At 55.4% G+C, this 26,890-nt stretch overlaps 1 protein-coding gene across 1 annotated transcript; it reads left to right on the top strand.

Annotated features, from left to right (window-relative positions):
* The first annotated feature begins 172 nt into the window (after nucleotides 1-172).
* ATPAF1 (ATP synthase mitochondrial F1 complex assembly factor 1) lies at nucleotides 173-26,651 on the top strand. The gene is given in 11 exon segments (XM_077450719.1): nucleotides 173-382; nucleotides 1,643-1,725; nucleotides 1,728-1,750; nucleotides 1,837-1,872; nucleotides 2,625-2,640; nucleotides 2,643-2,686; nucleotides 3,822-3,872; nucleotides 21,716-21,763; nucleotides 21,920-22,015; nucleotides 23,358-23,465; nucleotides 26,399-26,651. Coding segments are annotated over 11 exon segments (858 nt in total). The 5' UTR covers nucleotides 173-191; the 3' UTR covers nucleotides 26,561-26,651.
* Nucleotides 26,652-26,890: the final 239 nt, after the last annotated feature.

Genomic DNA, 26,890 nt, shown 5'->3' with positions numbered 1-26,890 from the left:
GGGGGCGGGTTCACAGCGTCTAGACAACAGAGTCGTGCGTCCCCGTACTCGGAGCTCACAGCGCCCCCGGCGGCCGGCAGGGGAAGTACACTGAGATCTCAGCGCCCCCGGCGGCCGGCAGTGGAAGTACACGCAGGAACAGGCTGGAAGCGGAACGTTTGTGCATGCTCTGCTGTTTCCGGTCGGACCGGATGTGGCGGGAGGGGGAAATGGCGGCCGCCTTGGTGCAGATGAGCCTGGGGTTCCGGGGGTTCCTGGCAGTGAGGAGCCGGGCTGGAGGTCCGGGGCCCCTGGGGGGTCTGTGGGAACAGATGAGGGTCTTCTCGGTAGAAGAAAATCCTTTCTACAATAAATATCGGCGGAAGATCGAAGATCTGAGAAGGTGTGTGTGGGGTGCAGTACATGGAGTCCTCCACAAGGGGGCGCCATAGAAGTTTTTCCAGTGTGGAGATGAAGGAGAAAGTCACCTTAATATACAAATTATAATAAATTCTCATTTCGTTGCTGGTCAAAAAAAAAAAATAATCAAATCTGCATTTGTAATTTTCTGAGGAGAGTCGCCCCCGGGATCGGGGAGGTTTATGCGGAGCGTTGCCGTCGTGGGAGGATCTGCGAAGCAAGGCACCTGGGATCGGGGGAGGTTATTCAGAGTGTTGTCCCAGCAGATCGGGGGAGGATCTGCAGAGCATTGCACCTGGGATCGGGGGAGGATCTGCAGAGCATTGCACCTGGGATCGGGGAGGATCTGCAGAAAATCGCACCTGGGATCAGGGGAGTATCTGCTGATTTTCGCCGTTGGGATCGGGGGAGGATCTGCGGAGCGTCGCACCTGGGATCGGGGGAGGATCTGCGGCGCGTCGCATTGGGGGAGGATCTGTGGAGCGTCGCACCTGCGATCGGGGGAGGTTATGCAGAGCGTCGCCCCCGGGATCAGGGGAGGATCTGCTGAGTTTCGCCCCTGGGATCGGGGGAGGATCTGCGTAGCTTTGCACCCGGGATCAGGGGAGGATCTGCAGAGCATCGCCCCCGGATCGGGGACGGATCTGCCGGAGCATCGCATTGGGGGAGGATCTGCAGAGCATCGCCCCCGGGATCAGGGGGAGGATCTGCGGAGCGTTGCAACCAGGTTCGGAGGAGGATCTGCGGAGCGTTGCACCTGGGATCAAGGGAGGTTATGCGGAGCGTCGCACCTGGGATGGGGTGGATCTGCAGAGCATCGCCCCCGGGATCGGGGGAGGATCTGTGGAGCATCGCACCTAGGACCGGGGGAGGATCTGCGGAGTGTTGCACCTGGGATCGGGGAGGATTTGTGGAGCTTTTGCACCTGGGATGGGGGAGGATCTGCAGAGCATCGCACCTGGGATCGGGAAGATCTGAGGAGCGCAGCACCCGAGATCGGGGGAGGATGTGCGGAGCGTCGCATCAGGGGAGGATCTGCGGAGTGTCGCCCCCGGGATCAGGGGTGTCCTTCAGGCTCCTCAGTTGTCCCCCCGGCCTCCTCAGTTGTGGGCGGAGTCCCCCCCCGGCCTCAGTTGTGGGCGGAGTCCCCGCGGCCTCAGTTGTGGGCGGAGTCCCCCCGGCCTCCTCAGTTGTGGGCGGAGTCCTGGCACAACCAGAATGAGATGTTTATTTCTCCTCTCAGGTCGGACCCGGCTGTGTTTGAGACTCGGATGGAGAAGAGGACGGAGGTGACGTCGCGGCCCCTGGGCTCCTCCAGACAAGCTGAGTTGCCCGCAGGGTGGAGGAGAGGGTGCGTCCTCCAATATCACCTCCCTAGATGGTGGCGGAAGTGTGAGTGTTTCTATGTAACAATCTGTGTCTGTCCCTCCCCCGCAGGTGGGATCACCCAGAGGAAACTTCACAAGGAATAAGGTAAGTCATGTGACCATCACTAACCGTATAAGATAACCCCGCCCCCACGTCATGTGATCAACACTAACCATATAATAGATTAACCCGCCCCCTCTTCCCTGGCACACGGGCTGGCTCCTCCCCGGTGGCCCCCGGCACACGGGCTGGCTCCTCCCCGGTGGCCCCCGGCACACGGGCTGGCTCCTCCCCGTGGCCCCCCTGCACACGGGCTGGCTCCTCCCCGGTGGCCCCCGGCACACGGGCTGGCTCCTCCCCGGTGGCCCCCGGCACACGGGCTGGCTCCTCCCCGGTGGCCCCCGGCACACGGGCTGGCTCCTCCCCGGTGGGCCCCCGGCACACGGGCTGGCTCCTCCCCGGTGGCCCCCGACACACAGGCTGGCTCCTCCCTGGTGGTCCCGGCAATGGAGAACTTTTCTTCTTTCCATCATTCAGTCTTAATGTAGAACTTATTCATCAGCTTCATATTTTGAAAAACAGCCTCAACCAACTGGAATGTATGGTCCCCCCCCAGACTGGAATGTACTGTTCCCCCCCCAGACTGAAATGTACTGTCCCCCCCCCCATCCAGACTGGAATGTATGCCCCCCCCCAGACTGGAATGTACGGTCCCCTCCCCCCAGACTAGAATATACTGCCCCCCCCCTCCAGACTGGAATGTATTGTCCCCTCCCCTAGACTAGAATATACTGCCCCCCCCCCCCCGACTGTGAATGTTCTGCCCCAGATGGATTGATGGTGTATTTCCTTTGCAGACTCTGAACTCCATCCTGATCTGGATCTGGTGAGAGAGAGAAGCGCTGAAGAGATAAAACAGGTGATGACACAAAGGGGGAGGAGTCTGGGGTTATAGGGGGAACATGTAGGGTCTGCAGCCATGTGGAGGAGAGGACATGGAGGGGCCAATTGTCACATGGATAAAGATGGGATGTGCAGGGGGAGGGCCTATTGTCACATGGATAAAGATGGGATGTGCGGGAGGAGGGACCTATTATCACATGGATAAAGATGGGACATGCGGGAGGAGGGGCCTATTGTCACATGGATAAAGATGGGACATGCGGGAGGAGGGGCCTATTGTCACATGGATAAAGATGGGACATGCAGGAGGAGGGACTTATTGTGACATGGATAAAGATGGGATGTGCAGGAGGAGGGGCCTATTGTCACATGGGTAAAGATGGGACATGCGGGAGGAGGGACCTATTGTCACATGGATAAAGATGGGATGTGCAGGGGGAGGGGCCTATTGTCACATGGGTAAAGATGGGACATGCGGGAGGAGGGACCTATTGTCACATGGATAAAGATGGGATGTGCAGGGGGAGGGGCCTATTGTCACATGGGTAAAGATGGGACATGCGGGAGGAGGGACCTATTGTCACATGGATAAAGATGGGATGTGCAGGGGAGGGGCCTATTGTCACATGGATAAAGATGGGACATGCGGGAGGAGGGACCTATTGTCACATGGATAAAGATGGGATGTGCAGGGGGAGGGGCCTATTGTCACATGGGTAAAGATGGGACATGCGGGAGGAGGGGCCTATTGTCACATGGATAAAAATGGCACATGCAGGGGGAGGGGCCTATTGTCACTTGGCTAAAGATGGGATGTGCAGGGGGAGGGGCCTATTGTCACATGGATAAAGATGAGACATGCAGGGGAGGGGCCTATTGCCACATGGATAGGGAGGGGACAGACGGGCGGGGGGGTCTATATTCAGATGAAGAAGGTGGGGACACACAAGGGGAGGAGTCTATAGTCACATGGAGAAGGCAGGGGAGGGGTTTATAGTCACATGAAGAAAGCAGGGACATGGAAGGGAGTAGCCTGTAGTCATATGGGTAAGGAGAGGACATGCGGGGGGAGGGGGTCTATAGTCACATAAAAGAAGGCGGGGACATGCAGGGGGAGGAGTCTCATTTTCATACGATTGTTTTGTCCTCAGATTTGGAAGGAGTTTTTCTCGGTGAAGGACGCGGTGTACGCTGTCATTCCGGTGAGTTCCATCGTTTATTGTTGGTGAATCCCCCTGAATTCTGGGAGTCTTAGTACACAGCGGAGCCCAGCGCCGTGCCCTACAATGGGTCCCAGTGGGTCCATTGGACCCAGGCAGCACTTGGAGAGGGGCAGCAAATTGAACCGCGGCCGCCTCTCCTTCTCCTATTTACCCAGAAAATGATGACAACTGCCCCCCCCCCCCCCCCCGAGCCGCTCCGACTACCCCTATACTACCCTAGCCCGCCCCTTGGAATTAGGCATAATGGTATGATCAAGGTGCTGTTACATGTAAATCTGACTTCCTGATAAATTACATTTTAGTTTTAATGATGTAAAATAATGGATGTGGGGGGTGGGGCCTTTTGGTGGGCATTTTTTTAAACATTCTTTTTTTTGGGGGGGGGGGGGTAGAATTTCATTCTTGGACCCAGGCAGCGCAATGTCTTGGGCCAACCCTCCCCAGCACCGATCTGGAATGATTGTAGGTGAGAGGAGATCCACAGATCTCCAATATATATATATATATATTCTCTAAAATAAAATATAAATATACACACATACACGAGCTGTGACAGTTTAATTCCCGAATTAATGGTGGTATAGTGCTATGTCAGCGTGTTCTGACATGTTGCACTCTCCGGGGGGAGGGGGGGTCACAGACCAGTGGGCTCGGTCTGTACGGAGTAGTGGAAGAAATAAGACGCGTGCGTTGCACTGTTGGCCAAAGATGAGTGACCGGAATCTGCAGTGTCGGAAATAACATCGAAGTTTGTGTGACGTGGGGAGTGGCTTTGTGTCAGTCCCCTGTTTGTGAATGGCAGAGGCGGTGTAGGGAGGGGCCAGGGAGATGTCCACTATGACATCAGAAGTGGGACGGATGGAAATGTGGAGAGATTGTGAACCCTTGTAGTGAGCGGATGAACAGAGAGCCTATGCGGCAGATTCCAGGACCGGAATACAGTCAGGTCCATAAATATTGGGACATCGACACAATTCTAATCTTTTTGGCTCTATACACCACCACAATAGATTTGAAATGAAACGAACAAGATGAGCTTTAACTGCAGACTTTAAACTTTAATTTGAGAGTATTTACATCCAAATCAGGTGAACGGTGTAGGAATTACAACAGTTTGTATATGTGCCTCCCACTTTTTAACTGACCAAAAGTAATGGGACAATTGGCTGCTCAGCTGTTCCATGGCCAGGTGTGCGTTTTTTTATAATATAATATATATAGTATTTTTAATACTTGGTTGCAAATCCTTTGCAGTCAATTACAGCCTGAAGTCTGGAACGCATAGACATCACCAGACGCTGGGCTTCATCCCCGGTGATGCTCTGCCAGGCCTCTACTGCCCACTGTCTTCAGTTCCTGCTTGTTCTTGGGGTATTTTCCCTTCAGTTTTGTCTTCAGCAAGTGAAATGAACGCTCAATTGGATTCAGGTCAGGTGATTGACTTGGCCATTGCATAACATTCCACTTCTTTCCCTTAAAAAACTCTTTGGTTGCTTTCGCAGTATGCTTCGGGTCATTGTCCATCTGCACTGTGAAGCTCCGGCCAATGAGTTCTGAAGCATTTTGCTGAATATAAGCCGATAATATTCCCCAAAACACTTCAGAATTCCTCCTGCTGCTTTTGTCAGAAGTCACATCATCAATAAATACAAGAGAACCAGTTCCATTGGCAGCCATACATGCCCACGCCATGACACAACCACCGCCATGCTTCACTGATGAGGTGGTATGCTTTGGATCATGAGCAGCTCCTTTCCTTCTCCATACTCTTCTCTTCCCATCACTCTGGTACAAGTTGATCTCGGTCTCATCTCTCCATAGGATGTTGTTCCAGAACTGTGAAGGCTTTTTTTTTATATTGTTTGGCAAACTCTAATCTGGCCTTCCTGTTTTTGAGGCTCACCAATGGTTTACATCTTGTGGTGACCCCTCTGTATTCACTCTGGTGAATTCTTCTCTTGGTTGTTGACTTTGACACACATACACCTACCTCCTGGAGGGTGTTCTTGATTGGGTCAACTGTTGTGAAGGGTGTTTTCTTCACCAGGGAAAGATTTCTTCGGTCATCCACCACAGTGATCTTCCGGTCTTTTGGTGTTGCTGAGATCACCGGTGCGTTCTTTCTTTTTAAGGATGTTCCAAACAGTTGATTTGGCCACACCTAATGTTTTTGCTATCTCTCTGATGGTTTTTTTTTTCAGCCTAATGATGGCTTCACTGATAGTGACAGCTCTTTGGGTCTCATATTGAGAGTTGACAGCAACAGATTCCAAATGCAAATAGCACATTTGAAATGCACTCTGGACCTTTTATCTGCTCCTTGTAAATGGGATAATGAGGGAATAACACACACCTGGCCATGGAAAAGCTGAGCAGCCAATTGTCCCATTACTTTTGGTCCCTTAAAAAGTGGGAGGCACATATACAAACTGTTGTAATTCCTACACCGTTCACCTGAAATACCCTCAAATTAAAGCTGAAAGTCTGCAGTTAAAGCACATCTTATTTGTTTCATTTCAAATCCATTGTGGTGATGTATAGAGCCAAAAAGATTAGAATTGTGTCGATGTCCCAATATTTATGGACCTGACTGTATGTGAAATAAAGTCCCCTGCTCCTCTCTGCATCGCCAACAGCGATCCAAGGCCTATGGAAAAAATTTGCAAAGCCTTGACGGGGGGGGGCTATCATACCATTGCGTCAATAGTTCATTATTCGATTCATGGATTGGCGTATACAGATAGATGAGTTCATCGAGAGATGGATAATATTCTGACGCTGAGCTGGTGTGAAGGTTTGGTGTGGGGGAAAAAAAACAGTTTTTAATGAATTTTTCCAAAAATCCAAAATTCAGAAATTTGAGAATCCTAAAATCTGAAAATTTGGAATTTCTAAATTCTAAAAATAATACCGAAAATTCAAAAGCATGAAAATAAGAACAAGAATCCAAAAATTGCAAAACCCGGAAATTTGAAAACCAGTTAAATTAAATGTTTTCCCAAAATCGGAAAAATTTGAAAATCCAAAAAATTAGAAGATTCAAAAATCGGAAATTAGAAGATTCGGAAATCCGAAAATTGAAAATTTGGAAATTCGAAATTTCCGAAAATACCGTATATACTCGAGTATAAGCCGAGATTTTCAGCCTCTTTTTTGAGGCTGAAAGTGCCCCCCTCGGCTTATACTCGAGTCATCGCCGTCTGTCTGCCCGATCAGCGTGTCGAGCAGACAGACGGCGGCCATTCGAGCGTTCAAAATCCGCGCCGCCGTCTGTGATAGGCGGAACACTCACTTTCCCTGCAGTCTGTGTTCCGCCTATCACGGACATCCTTTCATCCTCGTCCGTAGTATGAGGATGAGCGGACGTCCGTGATAGGCGGACCACTGGCTGCTGGGAAATTGAGTGTTCCGCCTATCACGGCGGAACACTCAATTTCCCAGCAGCCAGTGGTCCGCCTATCACGGACGTCCGCTCATCCTCATACTACGGACGAGGATGAAAGGATGTCCGTGATAGGCGGAACACAGACTGCTGGGAAAGTGAGTGTTCCGCCTATCACAGACGGCGGCGCGGATTTTGAACGCTCGAATGGCCGCCGAGGATGCCGACGAAGAGCAGAAGGACGGAGGCTCGGCGGCTCGGCTCGGGACAGGACGGGACGGAAGCTCGGCGGCTCGGCTCGGGACAGGACGGGACAGGACAGGACGGAGGCTCGGGACACAGGTAGGCTGGACACACAAGGCTGCACACACACACACACACACACACACAAGGCTACACGTACACACACACAGGGATGGATGGACACAGGGATGGATGGACACAGGGATGGACACGGACACAGGGATGGATGGACACAGGGATGGATGGACACAGGGATGGATGGACACAGGGATGGATGGACACAGGGATATGGATGGACACAGGGATGGATGGACACAGGGATGGATGGACACAGGGATGGATGGACACAGGGATGGACACGGACACAGGGATGGATGGACACAGACACAGGGATGGACGGACACACAGGGATGGACAGGCATGTCTCACCCTCGGCTTATACACGAGTCAATCATTTTGCCAGTTTTTTTGGGGTAAATTGGGGGCCTCGGCTTATATTCGGGTCGGCCTATACTCGAGTATATACGGTAAGAACAAAAAAAATCAGAAAATTTGAAAACTTGAAAATTCAAAAATCTGAAATAATAACCAACTAATAATAACTATTACTAACTATTAAATTATCAGTATTGGAATTTCCTTTCAAATTTTGCTGTTAGTGAACGGAACGAAGACGAATTTATCCGAAGTTACGAACCACTTACACCCTCTTCCTGCCATTTTTTCAGCTTTCTGCGCTGTCGCACTTTGAATGACAATTACGCAGTCATGCTACACTATATCCATTCATCAATTCATTTTTTTTATTATTTTCTTCACACAAATAGAGCTTTATTTTGGTGGTATTTATTCACTGTTGGGTTTTTTATTTTTTACAAAAAAAAAAAGACCAAAAATTTTGAAAAATATATTTTTTTTACTTAGTTTCTGTCAGTAAATTTTGTAAATAAGTAATTTTTCTCCTTCATTGATGTGCGCTGATGAGGTCGGCACTGATAGGCTGAACTGGTGGGCATTGATGAGGTTGCACTTATGCGCACTGATTGGCATGGATAGGCAGCACTGATAGGCATTGATGAGGTTGCACTTATGCGCACTGATAGGTGGCACTGGGCACTGATAGGTGGCGCTGGTGGGCACTGATTGGCATGGATAGGCAACACTGATGGGTGGCACTGATGGGCTTTGATGGACAGCAGTGATGGGCAGCACTGAAGATCAGCACTGACTGGCATTACTAATGGGCACTAAGTGGTGGCGCTTTTGGGCAATGGTGGGCACTGATTACTGGCACTGGTGGGCACTGTTGGCAATGGTGGGCACTAATTGCTGGCACTGATTGGTGACATGGTGGTGCTGTATTGTAATCGGGGCACTGATGATCAGTGCCCGATTACATGTTTTTGTTGTTCCCTGCGAGGAGATTGCTCTGATTGGCTCTCCTCTCCTCTCTCTGTCAGTGTGAGGCGAGGAATCCCGATTATCGGCATATCCGTGTTTACATGTGATCGGCTGTGATTGGACATAGCCGATCACATGGTTAAAGAGCTGCAGATGCGGCTCTTTAAAGAGATCGGGGTCGTGCCATGTCCGCGCGCCCCCCCCCCCCCGCGAGAGCGGCTGTTCATATGGCGGCGTCCCAGAACGAGAGCCGCACCGTCCCGCCGTCATTTGACGGTGGGCGGGTGGCAAGTAGTTAAACAAATGGAATGTAACAAATTAATAATAAATACTAAATCTAAAAACTTTTATTATTAATCATTTTTATTATTATTAATTTATTACGTTCCATTCGTTATTTCGGATAATTCGTAACTTCGGATAAATTTGTATTCGTCATTTTCACTAACAGCCAAATTTGAAAGGAAATTCCAATACCGATCATTTAATCGTTTTTATTAGCTACTTAGTTATTATTTTGGATTTTTGCATTTCCGAATTTACGAATTTATTAAAAATAACTGATTTCAATCAAAAGGAATGACCTGAAAAATAAATGAAATGAAAATGAACACTTTTTGGCAGTGCACATATCTACATAGGGTGTGTGTGGGAGGGGCAGTGACACACCATAGGGTGTGTGTGGGAGGGGCAGTGACACGCCATAGGGTGTGTGTGGGAGGGGCAGTGACACACCATAGGGTGTGTGTGGGAGGGGCAGTGACACACCATAGGGTGTGTGTGGGAGGGGCAGTGACACTCCATAGGGTGTGTGTGTGGGAGGGGCAGTGACACGCCATAGGGTGTGTGTGGGAGGGGCAGTGACACACCATAGGGTGTGTGTGGGAGGGGCAGTGACACACCATAGGGTGTGTGTGGGAGGGGCAGTGACACTCCATAGGGTGTGTGTGTGGGAGGGGCAGTGACACGCCATAGGGTGTGTGTGGGAGGGGCAGTGACACGCCATAGGGTGTGTGTGGGAGGGGCAGTGACACGCCATAGTGTGTGTGTGGGAGGGGCAGTGACACTCCATAGGGTGTGTGTGGGAGGGGCAGTGACACTCCATAGGGTGTGTGTGGGAGGGGCAGTGACACTCCATAGGGTGTGTGTGGGAGGGGCAGTGACACTCCATAGGGTGTGTGGTGGAGGGGCAGTGACACGCCATAGGGTGCGTGTGCGAGGGGCAGTGACACTCCATAGGGTGCGTGTGGGGGGGCAGTGACACTCCATAGGGTGCGTGTGGGAGGGGCAGTGACACTCCATAGGGTGCGTGTGGGAGGGGCAGTGACACTCCATAGGGAGTGTGTGGGAGGGGCAGTGACACTCCATAGGGTGCGTGTGGGAGGGGCAGTGACACTCCATAGGGTGCGTGTGGGAGGGGCAGTGACACTCCATAGGGAGTGTGTGGGAGCGGCAGTGACACTCCATAGGGTGCGTGTGGGGGGGCAGTGACACTCCATAGGGTGCGTGTGGGAGGGGCAGTGACACGCCATAGGGTGCGTGTGGGAGGGGCAGTGACACTCCATAGGGTGCGTGTGGGAGGGGCAGTGACACTCCATAGGGTGCGTGTGGGAGGGGCCGTGACACTCCATAGGGTGCGTGTGGGAGGGGCAGTGACACTCCATAGGGTGTGTGTGGGAGGGGCAGTGACACGCCATAGGGTGTGTGTGGGAGGGGCAGTGACACGCCATAGGGTGTGTGTGGGAGGGGCAGTGACACTCCATAGGGTGCGTGTGCGATGGGCAGTGACACTCCATAGGGTGCGTGTGGGGGGGCAGTGACACTCCATAGGGTGCGTGTGGGAGGGGCAGTGACACTCCATAGGGTGCGTGTGGGAGGGGCAGTGACACTCCATAGGGTGCGTGTGGGAGGGGCAGTGACACTCCATAGGGTGTGTGTGGGAGGGGCAGTGACACGCCATAGGGTGTGTGTGGGAGGGGCAGTGACACGCCATAGGGTGTGTGTGGGAGGGGCAGTGACACTCCATAGGGTGCGTGTGGGAGGGGCAGTGACACTCCATAGGGTGCGTGTGGGAGGGGCAGTGACACTCCATAGGGAGTGTGTGGGAGGGGCAGTGACACTCCATAGGGTGCGTGTGGGAGGGGCAGTGACACTCCATAGGGAGTGTGTGGGAGGGGCAGTGGCACTCCATAGGGTGCGTGTGGGGGGGCAGTGACACTCCATAGGGTGCGTGTGGGAGGGGCAGTGACACTCCATAGGGAGTGTGTGGGAGGGGCAGTAACACTCCATAGGGTGCGTGTGGGAGGGGCAGTGACACTCCATAGGGTGCGTGTGGGGGGGGGGCAGTGACACTCCATAGGGTGCGTGTGGGAGGGGCAGTGACACTCCATAGGGAGTGTGTGGGAGGGGCAGTGACACTCCATAGGGTGCGTGTGGGGGGGCAGTGACACTCCATAGGGTGTGTGTGGGAGGGGCAGTGACACGCCATAGGGTGTGTGTGGGAGGGGCAGTGACACTCCATAGGGTGCGTGTGGGAGGGGCAGTGACACTCCATAGGGTGCGTGTGGGAGGGGCAGTGACACTCCATAGGGTGCGTGTGGGAGGGGCAGTGACACGCCATAGGGTGTGTGTGGGAGGGGCAGTGACACGCCATAGGGTGTGTGTGGGAGGGGCAGTGACACCCCATAGGGTGCGTGTGGGAGGGGCAGTGACACTCCATAGGGTGCGTGTGGGAGGGGCAGTGACACTCCATAGGGTGTGTGTGGGAGGGGCAGTGACACTCCATAGGGTGTGTGTGGGAGGGGCAGTGACACGCCATAGGGTGCGTGTGGGAGGGGCAGTGACACTCCATAGGGTGCGTGTGGGAGGGGCAGTGACACTCCATAGGGTGCGTGTGGGAGGGGCAGTGACACTCCATAGGGAGTGTGTGGGAGGGGCAGTGGCACTCCATAGGGTGCGTGTGGGGGGGCAGTGACACTCCATAGGGTGCGTGTGGGAGGGGCAGTGACACTCCATAGGGAGTGTGTGGGAGGGGCAGTAACACTCCATAGGGTGCGTGTGGGAGGGGCAGTGACACTCCATAGGGTGCGTGTGGGGGGGGGCAGTGACACTCCATAGGGTGCGTGTGGGAGGGGCAGTGACACTCCATAGGGAGTGTGTGGGAGGGGCAGTGACACTCCATAGGGTGCGTGTGGGGGGGCAGTGACACTCCATAGGGTGTGTGTGGGAGGGGCAGTGACACTCCATAGGGTGTGTGTGGGAGGGGCAGTGACACTCCATAGGGTGCGTGTGGGAGGGGCAGTGACACTCCATAGGGTGGTTGTGGGGGGGCAGTGACACTCCATAGGGTGTGTGTGGGAGGGGCAGTGACACGCCATAGGGTGTGTGTGGGAGGGGCAGTGACACGCCATAGGGTGTGTGTGGGAGGGGCAGTGACACCCCATAGGGTGCGTGTGGGAGGGGCAGTGACACTCCATAGGGTGCGTGTGGGAGGGGCAGTGACACTCCATAGGGTGTGTGTGGGAGGGGCAGTGACACTCCATAGGGTGTGTGTGGGAGGGGCAGTGACACGCCATAGGGTGCGTGTGGGAGGGGCAGTGACACTCCATAGGGTGCGTGTGGGAGGGGCAGTGACACTCCATAGGGAGTGTGTGGGAGGGGCAGTGACACTCCATAGGGTGCGTGTGGGAGGGGCAGTGACACTCCATAGGGAGCGTGTGGGAGGGGCAGTGACACTCCATAGGGTGCGTGTGGGAGGGGCAGTGACACTCCATAGGGTGCGTGTGGGAGGGGCAGTGACACTCCATAGGGAGTGTGTGGGAGGGGCAGTGACACTCCATAGGGTGCGTGTGGGGGGGCAGTGACACTCCATAGGGTGCGTGTGGGAGGGGCAGTGACACTCCATAGGGTGCGTGTGGGAGGGGCAGTGACACTCCATAGGGTGCGTGTGGGAGGGGCAGTGACACTCCATAGGGTGCGTGTGGGAGGGGCAGTGACACTCCATAGGGTGCGTGTGGGAGGGGCAGTGACACTCAATAGGGTGCGTGTGGGAGGGGCAGTGACACTCCATAGGGTGTGTGTGGGAGGGGCAGTGACACGCCATAGGGTGCGTGTGGGAGGGGCAGTGACACGCCATAGGGTGGGTGTGGGAGGGGCAGTGACACGCCATAGGGTGGGTGTGGGAGGGGCAGTGACACTCCATAGGGTGCGTGTGGGAGGGGCAGTGACACTCCATAGGGTGCGTGTGGGGGGGCAGTGACACTCCATAGGGTGCGTGTGGGAGGGGCAGTGACACGCCATAGGGTGTGTGTGGGAGGGGCAGTGACACGCCATAGGGTGTGTGTGGGAGGGGCAGTGACACTCCATAGGGTGCGTGTGGGAGGGGCAGTGGCACTCCATAGGGTGCGTGTGGGGGGGCAGTGACACTCCATAGGGTGCGTGTGGGAGGGGCAGTGACACTCCATAGGGAGTGTGTGGGAGGGGCAGTAACACTCCATAGGGTGCGTGTGGGAGGGGCAGTGACACTCCATAGGGTGCGTGTGGGGGGGGGCAGTGACACTCCATAGGGTGCGTGTGGGAGGGGCAGTGACACTCCATAGGGAGTGTGTGGGAGGGGCAGTGACACTCCATAGGGTGCGTGTGGGGGGGGCAGTGACACTCCATAGGGTGCGTGTGGGAGGGGCAGTGACACTCCATAGGGAGTGTGTGGGAGGGGCAGTGACACTCCATAGGGTGCGTGTGGGGGGGCAGTGACACGCCATAGGGTGTGTGTGGGAGGGGCAGTGACACTCCATAGGGTGCGTGTGGGAGGGGCAGTGACACTCCATAGGGTGCGTGTGGGAGGGGCAGTGACACTCCATAGGGTGCGTGTGGGAGGGGCAGTGACACTCCATAGGGTGCGTGTGGGAGGGGCAGTGACACGCCATAGGGTGTGTGTGGGAGGGGCAGTGACACGCCATAGGGTGTGTGTGGGAGGGGCAGTGACACGCCATAGGGTGTGTGTGGGAGGGGCAGTGACACGCCATAGGGTGTGTGGGGGAGGGGCAGTGACACGCCATAGGGTGTGTGTGGGAGGGGCAGTGACACCCCATAGGGTGCGTGTGGGAGGGGCAGTGACACTCCATAGGGAGTGTGTGGGAGGGGCAGTGACACTCCATAGGGTGCGTGTGGGGGGGGCAGTGACACTCCATAGGGTGCGTGTGGGAGGGGCAGTGACACTCCATAGGGAGTGTGTGGGAGGGGCAGTGACACTCCATAGGGTGCGTGTGGGAGGGGCAGTGACACTCCATAGGGTGCGTGTGGGAGGGGCAGTGACACTCCATAGGGTGCGTGTGGGAGGGGCAGTGACACGCCATAGGGTGTGTGTGGGAGGGGCAGTGACACGCCATAGGGTGTGTGTGGGAGGGGCAGTGACACGCCATAGGGTGTGTGTGGGAGGGGCAGTGACACCCCATAGGGTGCGTGTGGGAGGGGCAGTGACACCCCATAGGGTGCGTGTGGGAGGGGCAGTGACACTCCATAGGGAGTGTGTGGGAGGGGCAGTGACACTCCATAGGGTGCGTGTGGGAGGGGCAGTGACACTCCATAGGGTGCGTGTGGGAGGGGCAGTGACACGCCATAGGGTGCGTGTGGGAGGGGCAGTGACACGCCATAGGGTGCGTGTGGGAGGGGCAGTGACACTCCATAGGGTGCGTGTGGGAGGGGCAGTGACACTCCATAGGGTGCGTGTGGGAGGGGCAGTGACACTCCATAGGGTGCGTGTGGGAGGGGCAGTGACACTCCATAGGGTGCGTGTGGGAGGGGCAGTGACACGCCATAGGGTGTGTGTGGGAGGGGCAGTGACACCCCATAGGGTGTGTGTGGGAGGGGCAGTGACACCCCATAGGGTGCGTGTGGGAGGGGCAGTGACACTCCATAGGGTGCGTGTGGGAGGGGCAGTGACACTCCATAGGGAGTGTGTGGGAGGGGCAGTGACACTCCATAGGGTGCGTGTGGGGGGGCAGTGACACTCCATAGGGTGCGTGTGGGAGGGGCAGTGACACTCCATAGGGTGCGTGTGGGAGGGGCAGTGACACTCCATAGGGAGTGTGTGGGAGGGGCAGTGACACTCCATAGGGTGCGTGTGGGAGGGGCAGTGACACTCCATAGGGTGCGTGTGGGGGGGCAGTGACACTCCATAGGGTGCGTGTGGGAGGGGCAGTGACACTCCATAGGGTGCGTGTGGGAGGGGCAGTGACACTCCATAGGGTGCGTGTGGGAGGGGCAGTGACACTCCATAGGGTGCGTGTGGGGGGGCAGTGACACTCCATAGGGTGCGTGTGGGAGGGGAAGTGACACTCCATAGGGTGCGTGTGGGAGGGGCAGTGACACTCCATAGGGAGTGTGTGGGAGGGGCAGTGACACTCCATAGGGTGCGTGTGGGAGGGCAGTGACACTCCATAGGGTGCGTGTGGGAGGGGCAGTGACACTCCATAGGGTGCGTGTGGGGGGGCAGTGACACTCCATAGGGTGCGTGTGGGAGGGGCAGTGACACTCCATAGGGTGCGTGTGGGAGGGGCAGTGGCACTCCATAGGGTGCGTGTGGGGGGGCAGTGACACTCCATAGGGTGCGTGTGGGAGGGGCAGTGACACTCCATAGGGAGCGTGTGGGAGGGGCAGTAACACTCCATAGGGTGCGTGTGGGAGGGGCAGTGACACTCCATAGGGTGCGTGTGGGGGGGGGCAGTGACACTCCATAGGGTGCGTGTGGGAGGGGCAGTGACACTCCATAGGGAGTGTGTGGGAGGGGCAGTGACACTCCATAGGGTGCGTGTGGGGGGGCAGTGACACTCCATAGGGTGTGTGTGGGAGGGGCAGTGACACTCCATAGGGTGTGTGTGGGAGGGGCAGTGACACTCCATAGGGTGCGTGTGGGAGGGGCAGTGACACTCCATAGGGTGCGTGTGGGAGGGGCAGTGACACTCCATAGGGTGCGTGTGGGAGGGGCAGTGACACGCCATAGGGTGCGTGTGGGAGGGGCAGTGACACGCCATAGGGTGTGTGTGGGAGGGGCAGTGACACCCCATAGGGTGCGTGTGGGAGGGGCAGTGACACTCCATAGGGTGCGTGTGGGAGGGGCAGTGACACTCCATAGGGTGCGTGTGGGAGGGGCAGTGACACTCCATAGGGTGCGTGTGGGAGGGGCAGTGACACGCCATAGGGTGCGTGTGGGAGGGGCAGTGACACTCCATAGGGTGCGTGTGGGAGGGGCAGTGACACTCCATAGGGAGTGTGTGGGAGGGGCAGTGACACTCCATAGGGTGCGTGTGGGAGGGGCAGTGACACTCCATAGGGAGCGTGTGGGAGGGGCAGTGACACTCCATAGGGTGCGTGTGGGAGGGGCAGTGACACTCCATAGGGTGCGTGTGGGAGGGGCAGTGACACTCCATAGGGAGTGTGTGGGAGGGGCAGTGACACTCCATAGGGAGTGTGTGGGAGGGGCAGTGACACTCCATAGGGTGCGTGTGGGGGGGCAGTGACACTCCATAGGGTGCGTGTGGGAGGGGCAGTGACACTCCATAGGGTGCGTGTGGGAGGGGCAGTGACACTCCATAGGGAGTGTGTGGGAGGGGCAGTGACACTCCATAGGGTGCGTGTGGGAGGGGCAGTGACACTCCATAAGGTGCGTGTGGGGGGGCAGTGACACTCCATAGGGTGCGTGTGGGAGGGGCAGTGACACTCCATAGGGTGCGTGTGGGAGGGGCAGTGACACTCCATAGGGTGCGTGTGGGAGGGGCAGTGACACTCCATAGGGTGTGTGTGGGAGGGGCAGTGACACGCCATAGGGTGCGTGTGGGAGGGGCAGTGACACGCCATAGGGTGGGTGTGGGAGGGGCAGTGACACTCCATAGGGTGCGTGTGGGAGGGGCAGTGACACTCCATAGGGTGCGTGTGGGGGGGCAGTGACACTCCATAGGGTGCGTGTGGGAGGGGCAGTGACACTCCATAGGGTGCGTGTGGGAGGGGCAGTGACACTCCATAGGGTGCGTGTGGGAGGGGCAGTGACACTCCATAGGGTGCGTGTGGGAGGGGCAGTGACACTCCATAGGGTGCGTGTGGGAGGGGCAGTGACACGCCATAGGGTGTGTGTGGGAGGGGCAGTGACACGCCATAGGGTGTGTGTGGGAGGGGCAGTGACACTCCATAGGGTGCGTGTGGGAGGCGCAGTGACACTCCATAGGGAGTGTGTGGGAGGGGCAGTGGCACTCCATAGGGTGCGTGTGGGGGGGCACTGACACTCCATAGGGTGCGTGTGGGAGGGGCAGTGACACTCCATAGGGAGTGTGTGGGAGGGGCAGTGACACTCCATAGGGTGCGTGTGGGAGGGGCAGTGACACTCCATAGGGTGCGTGTGGGGGGGGGCAGTGACACTCCATAGGGTGCGTGTGGGAGGGGCAGTGACACTCCATAGGGAGTGTGTGGGAGGGGCAGTGACACTCCATAGGGTGCGTGTGGGGGGGCAGTGACACTCCATAGGGTGCGTGTGGGAGGGGCAGTGACACGCCATAGGGTGTGTGTGGGAGGGGCAGTGACACTCCATAGGGTGCGTGTGGGAGGGGCAGTGACACTCCATAGGGTGCGTGTGGGAGGGGCAGTGACACTCCATAGGGTGCGTGTGGGAGGGGCAGTGACACGCCATAGGGTGCGTGTGGGAGGGGCAGTGACACGCCATAGGGTGTGTGTGGGAGGGGCAGTGACACCCCATAGGGTGCGTGTGGGAGGGGCAGTGACACTCCATAGGGTGCGTGTGGGAGGGGCAGTGACACTCCATAGGGTGCGTGTGGGAGGGGCAGTGACACTCCATAGGGTGTGTGTGGGAGGGGCAGTGACACGCCATAGGGTGCGTGTGGGAGGGGCAGTGACACTCCATAGGGTGCGTGTGGGAGGGGCAGTGACACTCCATAGGGAGCGTGTGGGAGGGGCAGTGACACTCCATAGGGAGTGTGTGGGAGGGGCAGTGACACTCCATAGGGTGCGTGTGGGAGGGGCAGTGACACTCCATAGGGAGTGTGTGGGAGGGGCAGTGACACTCCATAGGGTGCGTGTGGGAGGGGCAGTGATACTCCATAGGGTGCGTGTGGGAGGGGCAGTGACACTCCATAGGGAGTGTGTGGGAGGGGCAGTGACACTCCATAGGGTGTGTGTGGGAGGGGCAGTGACACGCCATAGGGTGCGTGTGGGGGGGCAGTGACACTCCATAGGGTGCGTGTGGGAGGGGCAGTGACACTCCATAGGGTGCGTGTGGGAGGGGCAGTGACACTCCATAGGGAGTGTGTGGGAGGGGCAGTGACACTCCATAGGGTGCGTGTGGGAGGGGCAGTGACACTCCATAGGGTGCGTGTGGGGGGGCAGTGACACTCCATAGGGTGCGTGTGGGAGGGGCAGTGACACTCCATAGGGTGCGTGTGGGAGGGGCAGTGACACTCCATAGGGTGCGTGTGGGAGGGGCAGTGACACTCCATAGGGTGCGTGTGGGAGGGGCAGTGACACTCCATAGGGTGCGTGTGGGAGGGGCAGTGACACGCCATAGGGTGGGTGTGGGAGGGGCAGTGACACTCCATAGGGTGCGTGTGGGAGGGGCAGTGACACTCCATATGGTGCGTGTGGGGGGGCAGTGACACTCCATAGGGTGCGTGTGGGAGGGGCAGTGACACTCCATAGGGTGCGTGTGGGAGGGGCAGTGACACTCCATAGGGAGTGTGTGGGAGGGGCAGTGGCACTCCATAGGGTGCGTGTGGGGGGGCAGTGACACTCCATAGGGTGCGTGTGGGGGGGCAGTGACACTCCATAGGGTGTGTGTGGGAGGGGCAGTGACACTCCATAGGGTGTGTGTGGGAGGGGCAGTGACACTCCATAGGGTGCGTGTGGGAGGGGCAGTGACACTCCATAGGGTGCGTGTGGGAGGGGCAGTGACACGCCATAGGGTGCGTGTGGGAGGGGCAGTGACACGCCATAGGGTGGGTGTGGGAGGGGCAGTGACACGCCATAGGGTGGGTGTGGGAGGGGCAGTGACACTCCATAGGGTGCGTGTGGGAGGGGCAGTGACACTCCATAGGGTGCGTGTGGGGGGGCAGTGACACTCCATAGGGTGCGTGTGGGAGGGGCAGTTACACTCCATAGGGTGCGTGTGGGAGGGGCAGTGACACTCCATAGGGAGTGTGTGGGAGGGGCAGTGGCACTCCATAGGGTGCGTGTGGGGGGGCAGTGACACTCCATAGGGTGCGTGTGGGAGGGGCAGTGACACTCCATAGGGAGTGTGTGGGAGGGGCAGTGACACTCCATAGGGAGTGTGTGGGAGGGGCAGTAACACTCCATAGGGTGCGTGTGGGAGGGGCAGTGACACTCCATAGGGTGCGTGTGGGGGGGGGGCAGTGACACTCCATAGGGTGCGTGTGGGAGGGGCAGTGACACTCCATAGGGAGTGTGTGGGAGGGGCAGTGACACTCCATAGGGTGCGTGTGGGGGGGCAGTGACACTCCATAGGGTGTGTGTGGGAGGGGCAGTGACACTCCATAGGGTGTGTGTGGGAGGGGCAGTGACACTCCATAGGGTGTGTGTGGGAGGGGCAGTGACACTCCATAGGGTGCGTGTGGGAGGGGCAGTGACACTCCATAGGGTGCGTGTGGGAGGGGCAGTGACACTCCATAGGGTGCGTGTGGGAGGGGCAGTGACACGCCATAGGGTGTGTGTGGGAGGGGCAGTGACACGCCATAGGGTGTGTGTGGGAGGGGCAGTGACACCCCATAGGGTGCGTGTGGGAGGGGCAGTGACACTCCATAGGGTGCGTGTGGGAGGGGCAGTGACACTCCATAGGGTGTGTGTGGGAGGGGCAGTGACACGCCATAGGGTGCGTGTGGGAGGGGCAGTGACACTCCATAGGGAGTGTGTGGGAGGGGCAGTGACACTCCATAGGGTGCGTGTGGGAGGGGCAGTGACACTCCATAGGGTGCGTGTGGGGGGGCAGTGACACTCCATAGGGTGTGTGTGGGAGGGGCAGTTACACTCCATAGGGTGCGTGTGGGAGGGGCAGTGACACTCCATAGGGAGTGTGTGGGAGGGGCAGTGGCACTCCATAGGGTGCGTGTGGGGGGGCAGTGACACTCCATAGGGTGCGTGTGGGAGGGGCAGTGACACTCCATAGGGAGTGTGTGGGAGGGGCAGTAACACTCCATAGGGTGCGTGTGGGAGGGGCAGTGACACTCCATAGGGTGCGTGTGGGGGGGGGCAGTGACACTCCATAGGGTGCGTGTGGGAGGGGCAGTGACACTCCATAGGGAGTGTGTGGGAGGGGCAGTGACACTCCATAGGGTGCGTGTGGGGGGGCAGTGACACTCCATAGGGTGTGTGTGGGAGGGGCAGTGACACTCCATAGGGTGTGTGTGGGAGGGGCAGTGACACTCCATAGGGTGCGTGTGGGAGGGGCAGTGACACTCCATAGGGTGCGTGTGGGAGGGGCAGTGACACTCCATAGGGTGCGTGTGGGAGGGGCAGTGACACGCCATAGGGTGTGTGTGGGAGGGGCAGTGACACGCCATAGGGTGTGTGTGGGAGGGGCAGTGACACCCCATAGGGTGCGTGTGGGAGGGGCAGTGACACTCCATAGGGTGCGTGTGGGAGGGGCAGTGACACTCCATAGGGTGTGTGTGGGAGGGGCAGTGACACTCCATAGGGTGTGTGTGGGAGGGGCAGTGACACGCCATAGGGTGCGTGTGGGAGGGGCAGTGACACTCCATAGGGTGCGTGTGGGAGGGGCAGTGACACTCCATAGGGAGTGTGTGGGAGGGGCAGTGACACTCCATAGGGTGCGTGTGGGAGGGGCAGTGACACTCCATAGGGAGTGTGTGGGAGGGGCAGTGACACTCCATAGGGTGCGTGTGGGAGGGGCAGTGACACTCCATAGGGTGCGTGTGGGAGGGGCAGTGACACTCCATAGGGAGTGTGTGGGAGGGGCAGTGACACTCCATAGGGTGTGTGTGGGAGGGGCAGTGACACGCCATAGGGTGTGTGTGGGAGGGGCAGTGACACGCCATAGGGTGTGTGTGGGAGGGGCAGTGACACCCCATAGGGTGCGTGTGGGAGGGGCAGTGACACTCCATAGGGTGCGTGTGGGAGGGGCAGTGACACTCCATAGGGTGTGTGTGGGAGGGGCAGTGACACGCCATAGGGTGCGTGTGGGAGGGGCAGTGACACGCCATAGGGTGCGTGTGGGAGGGGCAGTGACACTCCATAGGGAGTGTGTGGGAGGGGCAGTGACACTCCATAGGGTGCGTGTGGGAGGGGCAGTGACACTCCATAGGGAGCGTGTGGGAGGGGCAGTGACACTCCATAGGGTGCGTGTGGGAGGGGCAGTGACACTCCATAGGGTGCGTGTGGGAGGGGCAGTGACACTCCATAGGGTGCGTGTGGGGGGGCAGTGACACTCCATAGGGTGCGTGTGGGAGGGGCAGTGACACTCCATAGGGTGCGTGTGGGAGGGGCAGTGACTCCTCTATTGGTGTGTTCGTCTGTCCCTTCCCAGCATCCTCCTCTGCACAACGTTGGCCAATAGGGTCAGTCCATGGGATCCATATCCGCCATCATTGTGTAGACCTTGGAGTCAGTATTTACTCTTAGACAGCGCCACCTACAGGTGAGATTGAAGTACTGCAGTTTGTAAAGCTCTAGTCTAGAGATTGTCCTGGTAGCCTAATTGGTGGTCTCCTTCCTGCTGTGGAACTGCTTTGACCTCCTTTTTCTTTTCTTTTTTTATGTTCTCCAGGGAGAAACCTTTGATGTGATCTGGACGAGGGCCCAGAGCTGCCCTGCGGTGAGTCTTATTCTCTGAGGCTGTTTCGGTGTTCATCATATGAGTGACACCCACATCCGCGGAATGCGACTCCCAGACATTGATGTGATTGGCTCCTGTGTTCTGGGATCACCAACAATGGCCGGCCTTCTTTCACTTTGGTCTTCTCTCTTCTAGTTCCTGTATGCGGTGCCACGGGCGGAGGGCTACGAGTTCTATGTGGGTCAGTGGTCAGGAACGGCGCTCCACTTCACCTCTCTGATCAATATCCAGGTGAGGTCATCCGTCCGGGGGAGGGGCAGGCACTTCGATCAACACAACCTGTGTGCACAGTCCGCTAGGAGTGACCTTTCTCTACAGTGCACCGTCATCATCTGATTGGACGACTCCTCACCCCCACCAGACCTCCCACTGTGCACCGTGATCTGATTGGGACGACCCCTCACCCCCACCAGACCTCCCACTGTGCACCGTCATCTTATTGGACGACCCCTCACCCCCACCAGACCTCCCACTGTGCACCGTCATCTTATTGGACGACCCCTCACCCCACCAGACCTCCCACTGTGCACCGTCATCTGATTGGATGATCCCTCATCCTCCCCAGACCTCCCACTGTGCACCATCATCTGATTGGATGACCCCTCATCCTCACTAGACCTCCCACTGTGCACCGTCATCTGATTGGACGACCCCTCACCCCACCAGACCTCCCACTCTGCACCGTCATCTTATTGGATGACCCCTCATCCCCACCAGACCTCCCACTGTGCACCGTCATCTTATTGGATGACCCCTCATCCCCACCAGACCTCCCACTGTGCACTGTCATATGGGCTGTCATATTATAGATAGTAATGGGGTAGTATGGTGGGCAGTCATATAGATAATAATGGGGTGGTACGGTGGGCAGTCAGATAATAATGGGGTAGTATGGTGGGCAGTTATATTATAGATAATGGTGGGCAGTCATGTTATAGATGATAATGGGGAAGTATGGTGGGCAGTCATGTTATAGATAATGGGGAAGTATGGTGGGCAGTCATATTATAGATAATAATGGGGAAGTACGGTGGGCAGTCATATTATAGATAATAATGGGGAAGTATGGTGGGCAGTCATATTATAGATAATAATGGGGAAGTATGGTGGGCAGTCATGTTATAGATAGTAATGGGGAAGTATGGTGGGCAGTCATGTTATAGATAGTAATGGGGAAGTATGGTGGGCAGTCATGTTATAGATAGTAATGGGGTAGTATGGTGGGCAGTCATATTATAGATAATAATAGGGAAGTATGGTGGGCAGTCATGTTATAGATAGTAATGGGGAAGTATGGTGGGCAGTCATGTTATAGATAGTAATGGGGTAGTATGGTGGGCAGTCATATTATAGATAATAATGGGGAAGTATGGTGGGCAGTCATATTATAGATAATAATGGGGAAGTACGGTGGGCAGTCATGTTATAGATAGTAATGGGGTAGTATGGTGGGCAGTCATGTTATAGATAGTAATGGGGTAGTATGGTGGGCAGTCATGTTATAGATAGTAATGGGGAAGTACGGTGGGCAGTCACATGCAGAATGATAATGGGTGTTCTCTGTCCGGTGCAGAGTGCGGGGGACGCGGCGCCCAGTCAGCTGATCTTCCATCATTACACCGACCTCCAGAAGGAGAAGGGAATGGTTCTGATGAACTCGGAAATGGACTCCACATTCCTGGTACGGTGCCGCCATGTTGTCTGTACACGATACTGTTATGCAAATGTAGAAATGTGGGTGTGGCCTGGATTGGAGATTTCCCTGTGTAGCCCCGCCTCTAGATGAAAGCCTTCAGTAAGATATACAGCGTGTATCGAAAATAATCGCCCCCTGGCCCCTCCCCATTTTTAAAAATAATCAAATTTTGTTGCTGTGCAGCCAAAAATAAAGACAGGCACAGTTTGTGTTTTATCCAGCTGTATTTACTCTTATAACATCCAAGTGAAAGATATAACACATCAGAAAACACAGAATCACTGAGTTGGAAAAAGGATGGGGGGAGGGGGTTGCAGTTTATAAACCTCTAGAGAGATTCCCTTGATAGCCTCATTTTCTCGGGTGACACCCGCAGGGGAGTGACACCATCCTGACCAGAAGTGGAAATTTGCCAGCACACCATGGGAATCGACACAAAGTAGCGTCCAAACGAATAGTTTTTATTGCATGAGCACAACACAAGAAGAGAGCAACGTTTCGGAGTCACGCAGAGTCTTCGTCAGGCCTGTCTTCACTTCCTGAAGACGCCATTATGGCAAAACATGTCGGAGCAGAGGATCCGCCATTCCAGGTCCCGACCCCACATCCCATTTTTAGGCTGCGCCCTTCGGAGATCTATTTTTGAGCATCACATTTTAATGTTGGGATTCATCGCATATGGACTTTTAAGCTTGCTGCATTTTGAAATATTTGTATTTGCATTTTTCTGATTCACTGAACATCACTAGCGCCTCATCCTTTAATATATTCTTTCTGCTGTATACCCATACGCCTTCCATATATATATATATATATATATATATATATATATATATATATATATATATATATTACACAGTGCCTTGAAAAAGTATTCATACCCCTTGAAATTCCCCACACTTTGTCATGTTACAACCAAAAACGTAAATGTATTTTATTGGGATTTTATGTGATGGACCAACACAAAGTGTCACATAATTGTGAAGTGGAAGGAAAATAATAAATATGTGAAAAGTGTGGGGGGGGGCATTTGTATTCAGCTCCCTTTACTCTGATACCCCCTAACTAAAATCTAGAGGAACCAATTGCCTTCAGAAATCCCCTAATTAGTAAATAGAGTCCACCTGTGTGTCATTTAATCTCAATATAAATACGGCTGTTCTGTGAAGCCCTCAGATGTTTGTTAGAGAACCTTAGTGAACAAACAGCATCATGAAGGCCGAGGAACACACCAGACAGGTCAGGGATAAAGTTGTGGAGAAGTATAAAGCAGGGTTGGGTTATAATAAAATCTCCCAAGCTTTGACCATCTCACAGAGCTCTGTTCAATCCATCATCAGAAAATGGAAAGAGTATGGGCACAACTGCAAACCTACCAAGACATGGCCGTCCACCTAAACTGACCGGGCCGGGCAAGGAGAGCATTCATCAGAGAAGAGCCAAGAGGTCCATGGTAACTCTGGAGGAGCTGCAGAGATCCACAGCTCAGGGGGGAGAATCTGTCCACAGGACAACTATTAGTCGTCTCTCCACAAATCTGCCCTTTATGGAAGAGTGACAAGAAGAAAGACATTGGAGAAAGAAAGTCATAAGAAGTCCTGTTTGTAGTTTGTGAGAAGCCATGTGGGGGAGGGGGCAGCAAACATGTGGAAGAAGGTGATCTGGTCACAGCAGACCAAAATTCAACTTTTGGGCCTAAAAGCAAAACGCTATGTGTGGGGAAAACTAACACCGCCCATCCCCCGAACACACCATCCCCACCGTGAGACATGGTGGTGGCAGCATCATGTGGTGGGGATGGTTTTCTTCAGCAGGGACAGGGAAGCTGGTCAGACTTGATGGGAAGATGGATGGAGACAAATACAGGACAATCTTAATCTGCAAAAGACTTGAGACCGGGGCGGAGGTTCCCCTTCCAGCAGGACAACGACCCGAAACATCCAGCCAGAGCTACAATGGAATGGTTTACATCAAAGCATATTCATGTGTTAGAATGGCCCAGTCACAGTCCAGACCTAAATCCCATTGAGAATCTGTGGCCAGACTTGAAAATTGCTGATCACAGACGCTCTCCATCCAATCTGACAGAGCTTGAGATATTTTACAAAGAAGAAGAATGGGCAGAAATGTCCTCTCTAGATGTGCAAAGCTGGTAGAGACACCCCCAAAAAGGCTTGTAGAGAAAGGGGGTTCTACAAAGTATTGACTCCGGGGGGCGCCATACAAATGCCCCTCCCCCACACACTTTTCACATATTTATTTGTATAATTTTCCTTCCACTTCACAATTATGTGACACTTTGTGTTGGTCCATCACATAAAATCCCAATAAAATACATTTATGTTTTTTGGTTATAACATGACAACATGTTGGAATTTTCAAGGGGTATGAATACTTTTTTAAGGCGCTGTACTCTATATACACCTTCCGTATATGCTGACCCTGCCCTCTGTATACTCCCATCCTGATCACATTACTGGTCCTCTTGGTTACATGTCATGTTTCTCATCTTGAGATTAAGGTAGCAGAGGGGAGGGGGATTGATGTGATGTTAAAGGGGCAGTCCGCGGGCCGGGTAAATGACCCTGGCGGGCTGTAGTTTGAGGACCCCCGGTTTAGATATATGTGTGGGGGTTGGGGGGGGGGGAGGGGGTTGAGGTTTCAGTGAATCTATACCAAGTCTTTAAATATTCTGAGTTTTGCAGATATGAGGGTTGTCAGGCTTCGCCCCTCCTATCAGACCGGAGGTCACTGATAACTAATCATCTTATTGGTCGGTTTTCCTGCCAGTGGGCCAATGACCCAGAGCCTAGCATACATTGGGGTCACCTCTGTGGTCTGTATACTGAGGGGGAGGAGGAAATGTTTGGCTCCTCCTCTATATTCCTAATCTAATGGTTTCTATTTGTTTTCTGCAGAGTGTTCCGGAAGCGCAATGTCTGGCCAATCAGGTGCAGCTTTTCTATGGAGGGGAGTGGTTTCATCTGGTGGAAAGCTTCAATCACACCCCCAACAACTTCAAGTACATGTCTGTGGTGTCAGCGCTGGAGCAGAGCGGCCTGGGGAGAGCGGCTCAATAGCGGCTCAGTAACCTAAAGGGGAACCCCGCTCACCACCGCGACTCCTCTGACAATCCTGTGTGACATTCATGAAATAAAGTTTATTTTGGTATTTCTGATTCGTATTTCTTGTCCTTCGATGGATTATATCCGTGTTCTGTGCTGCTTGCTGGAAATGTTTTATTACCTCGGGTGAGAGTCGTCTCTGGAGACAGCTGCAGTCTGTCCCCGGATGTTCTCCTCCCTCCCGCTGTTGTCTGCCGGAATCTCCTGAGAAAAGTTTGTTGTGAAGGAACCTCCATTTCATCTCAGAGGCGACCAGAAATATTCCCGGTCCCGGGACCCCCAAAT

This window comes from Lithobates pipiens, unplaced genomic scaffold (genome assembly GCF_037356315.1).
Source record: "Lithobates pipiens isolate NorthernLeopardFrog02 unplaced genomic scaffold, aLitPip1_a1.2 Scaffold_23, whole genome shotgun sequence".
NCBI classification, from domain to species: domain Eukaryota; kingdom Metazoa; phylum Chordata; class Amphibia; order Anura; family Ranidae; genus Lithobates; species Lithobates pipiens.
The sequence above is the reverse complement of the archived record's forward strand: the minus strand, read 5'-3'. Positions and strand labels throughout refer to the sequence as shown.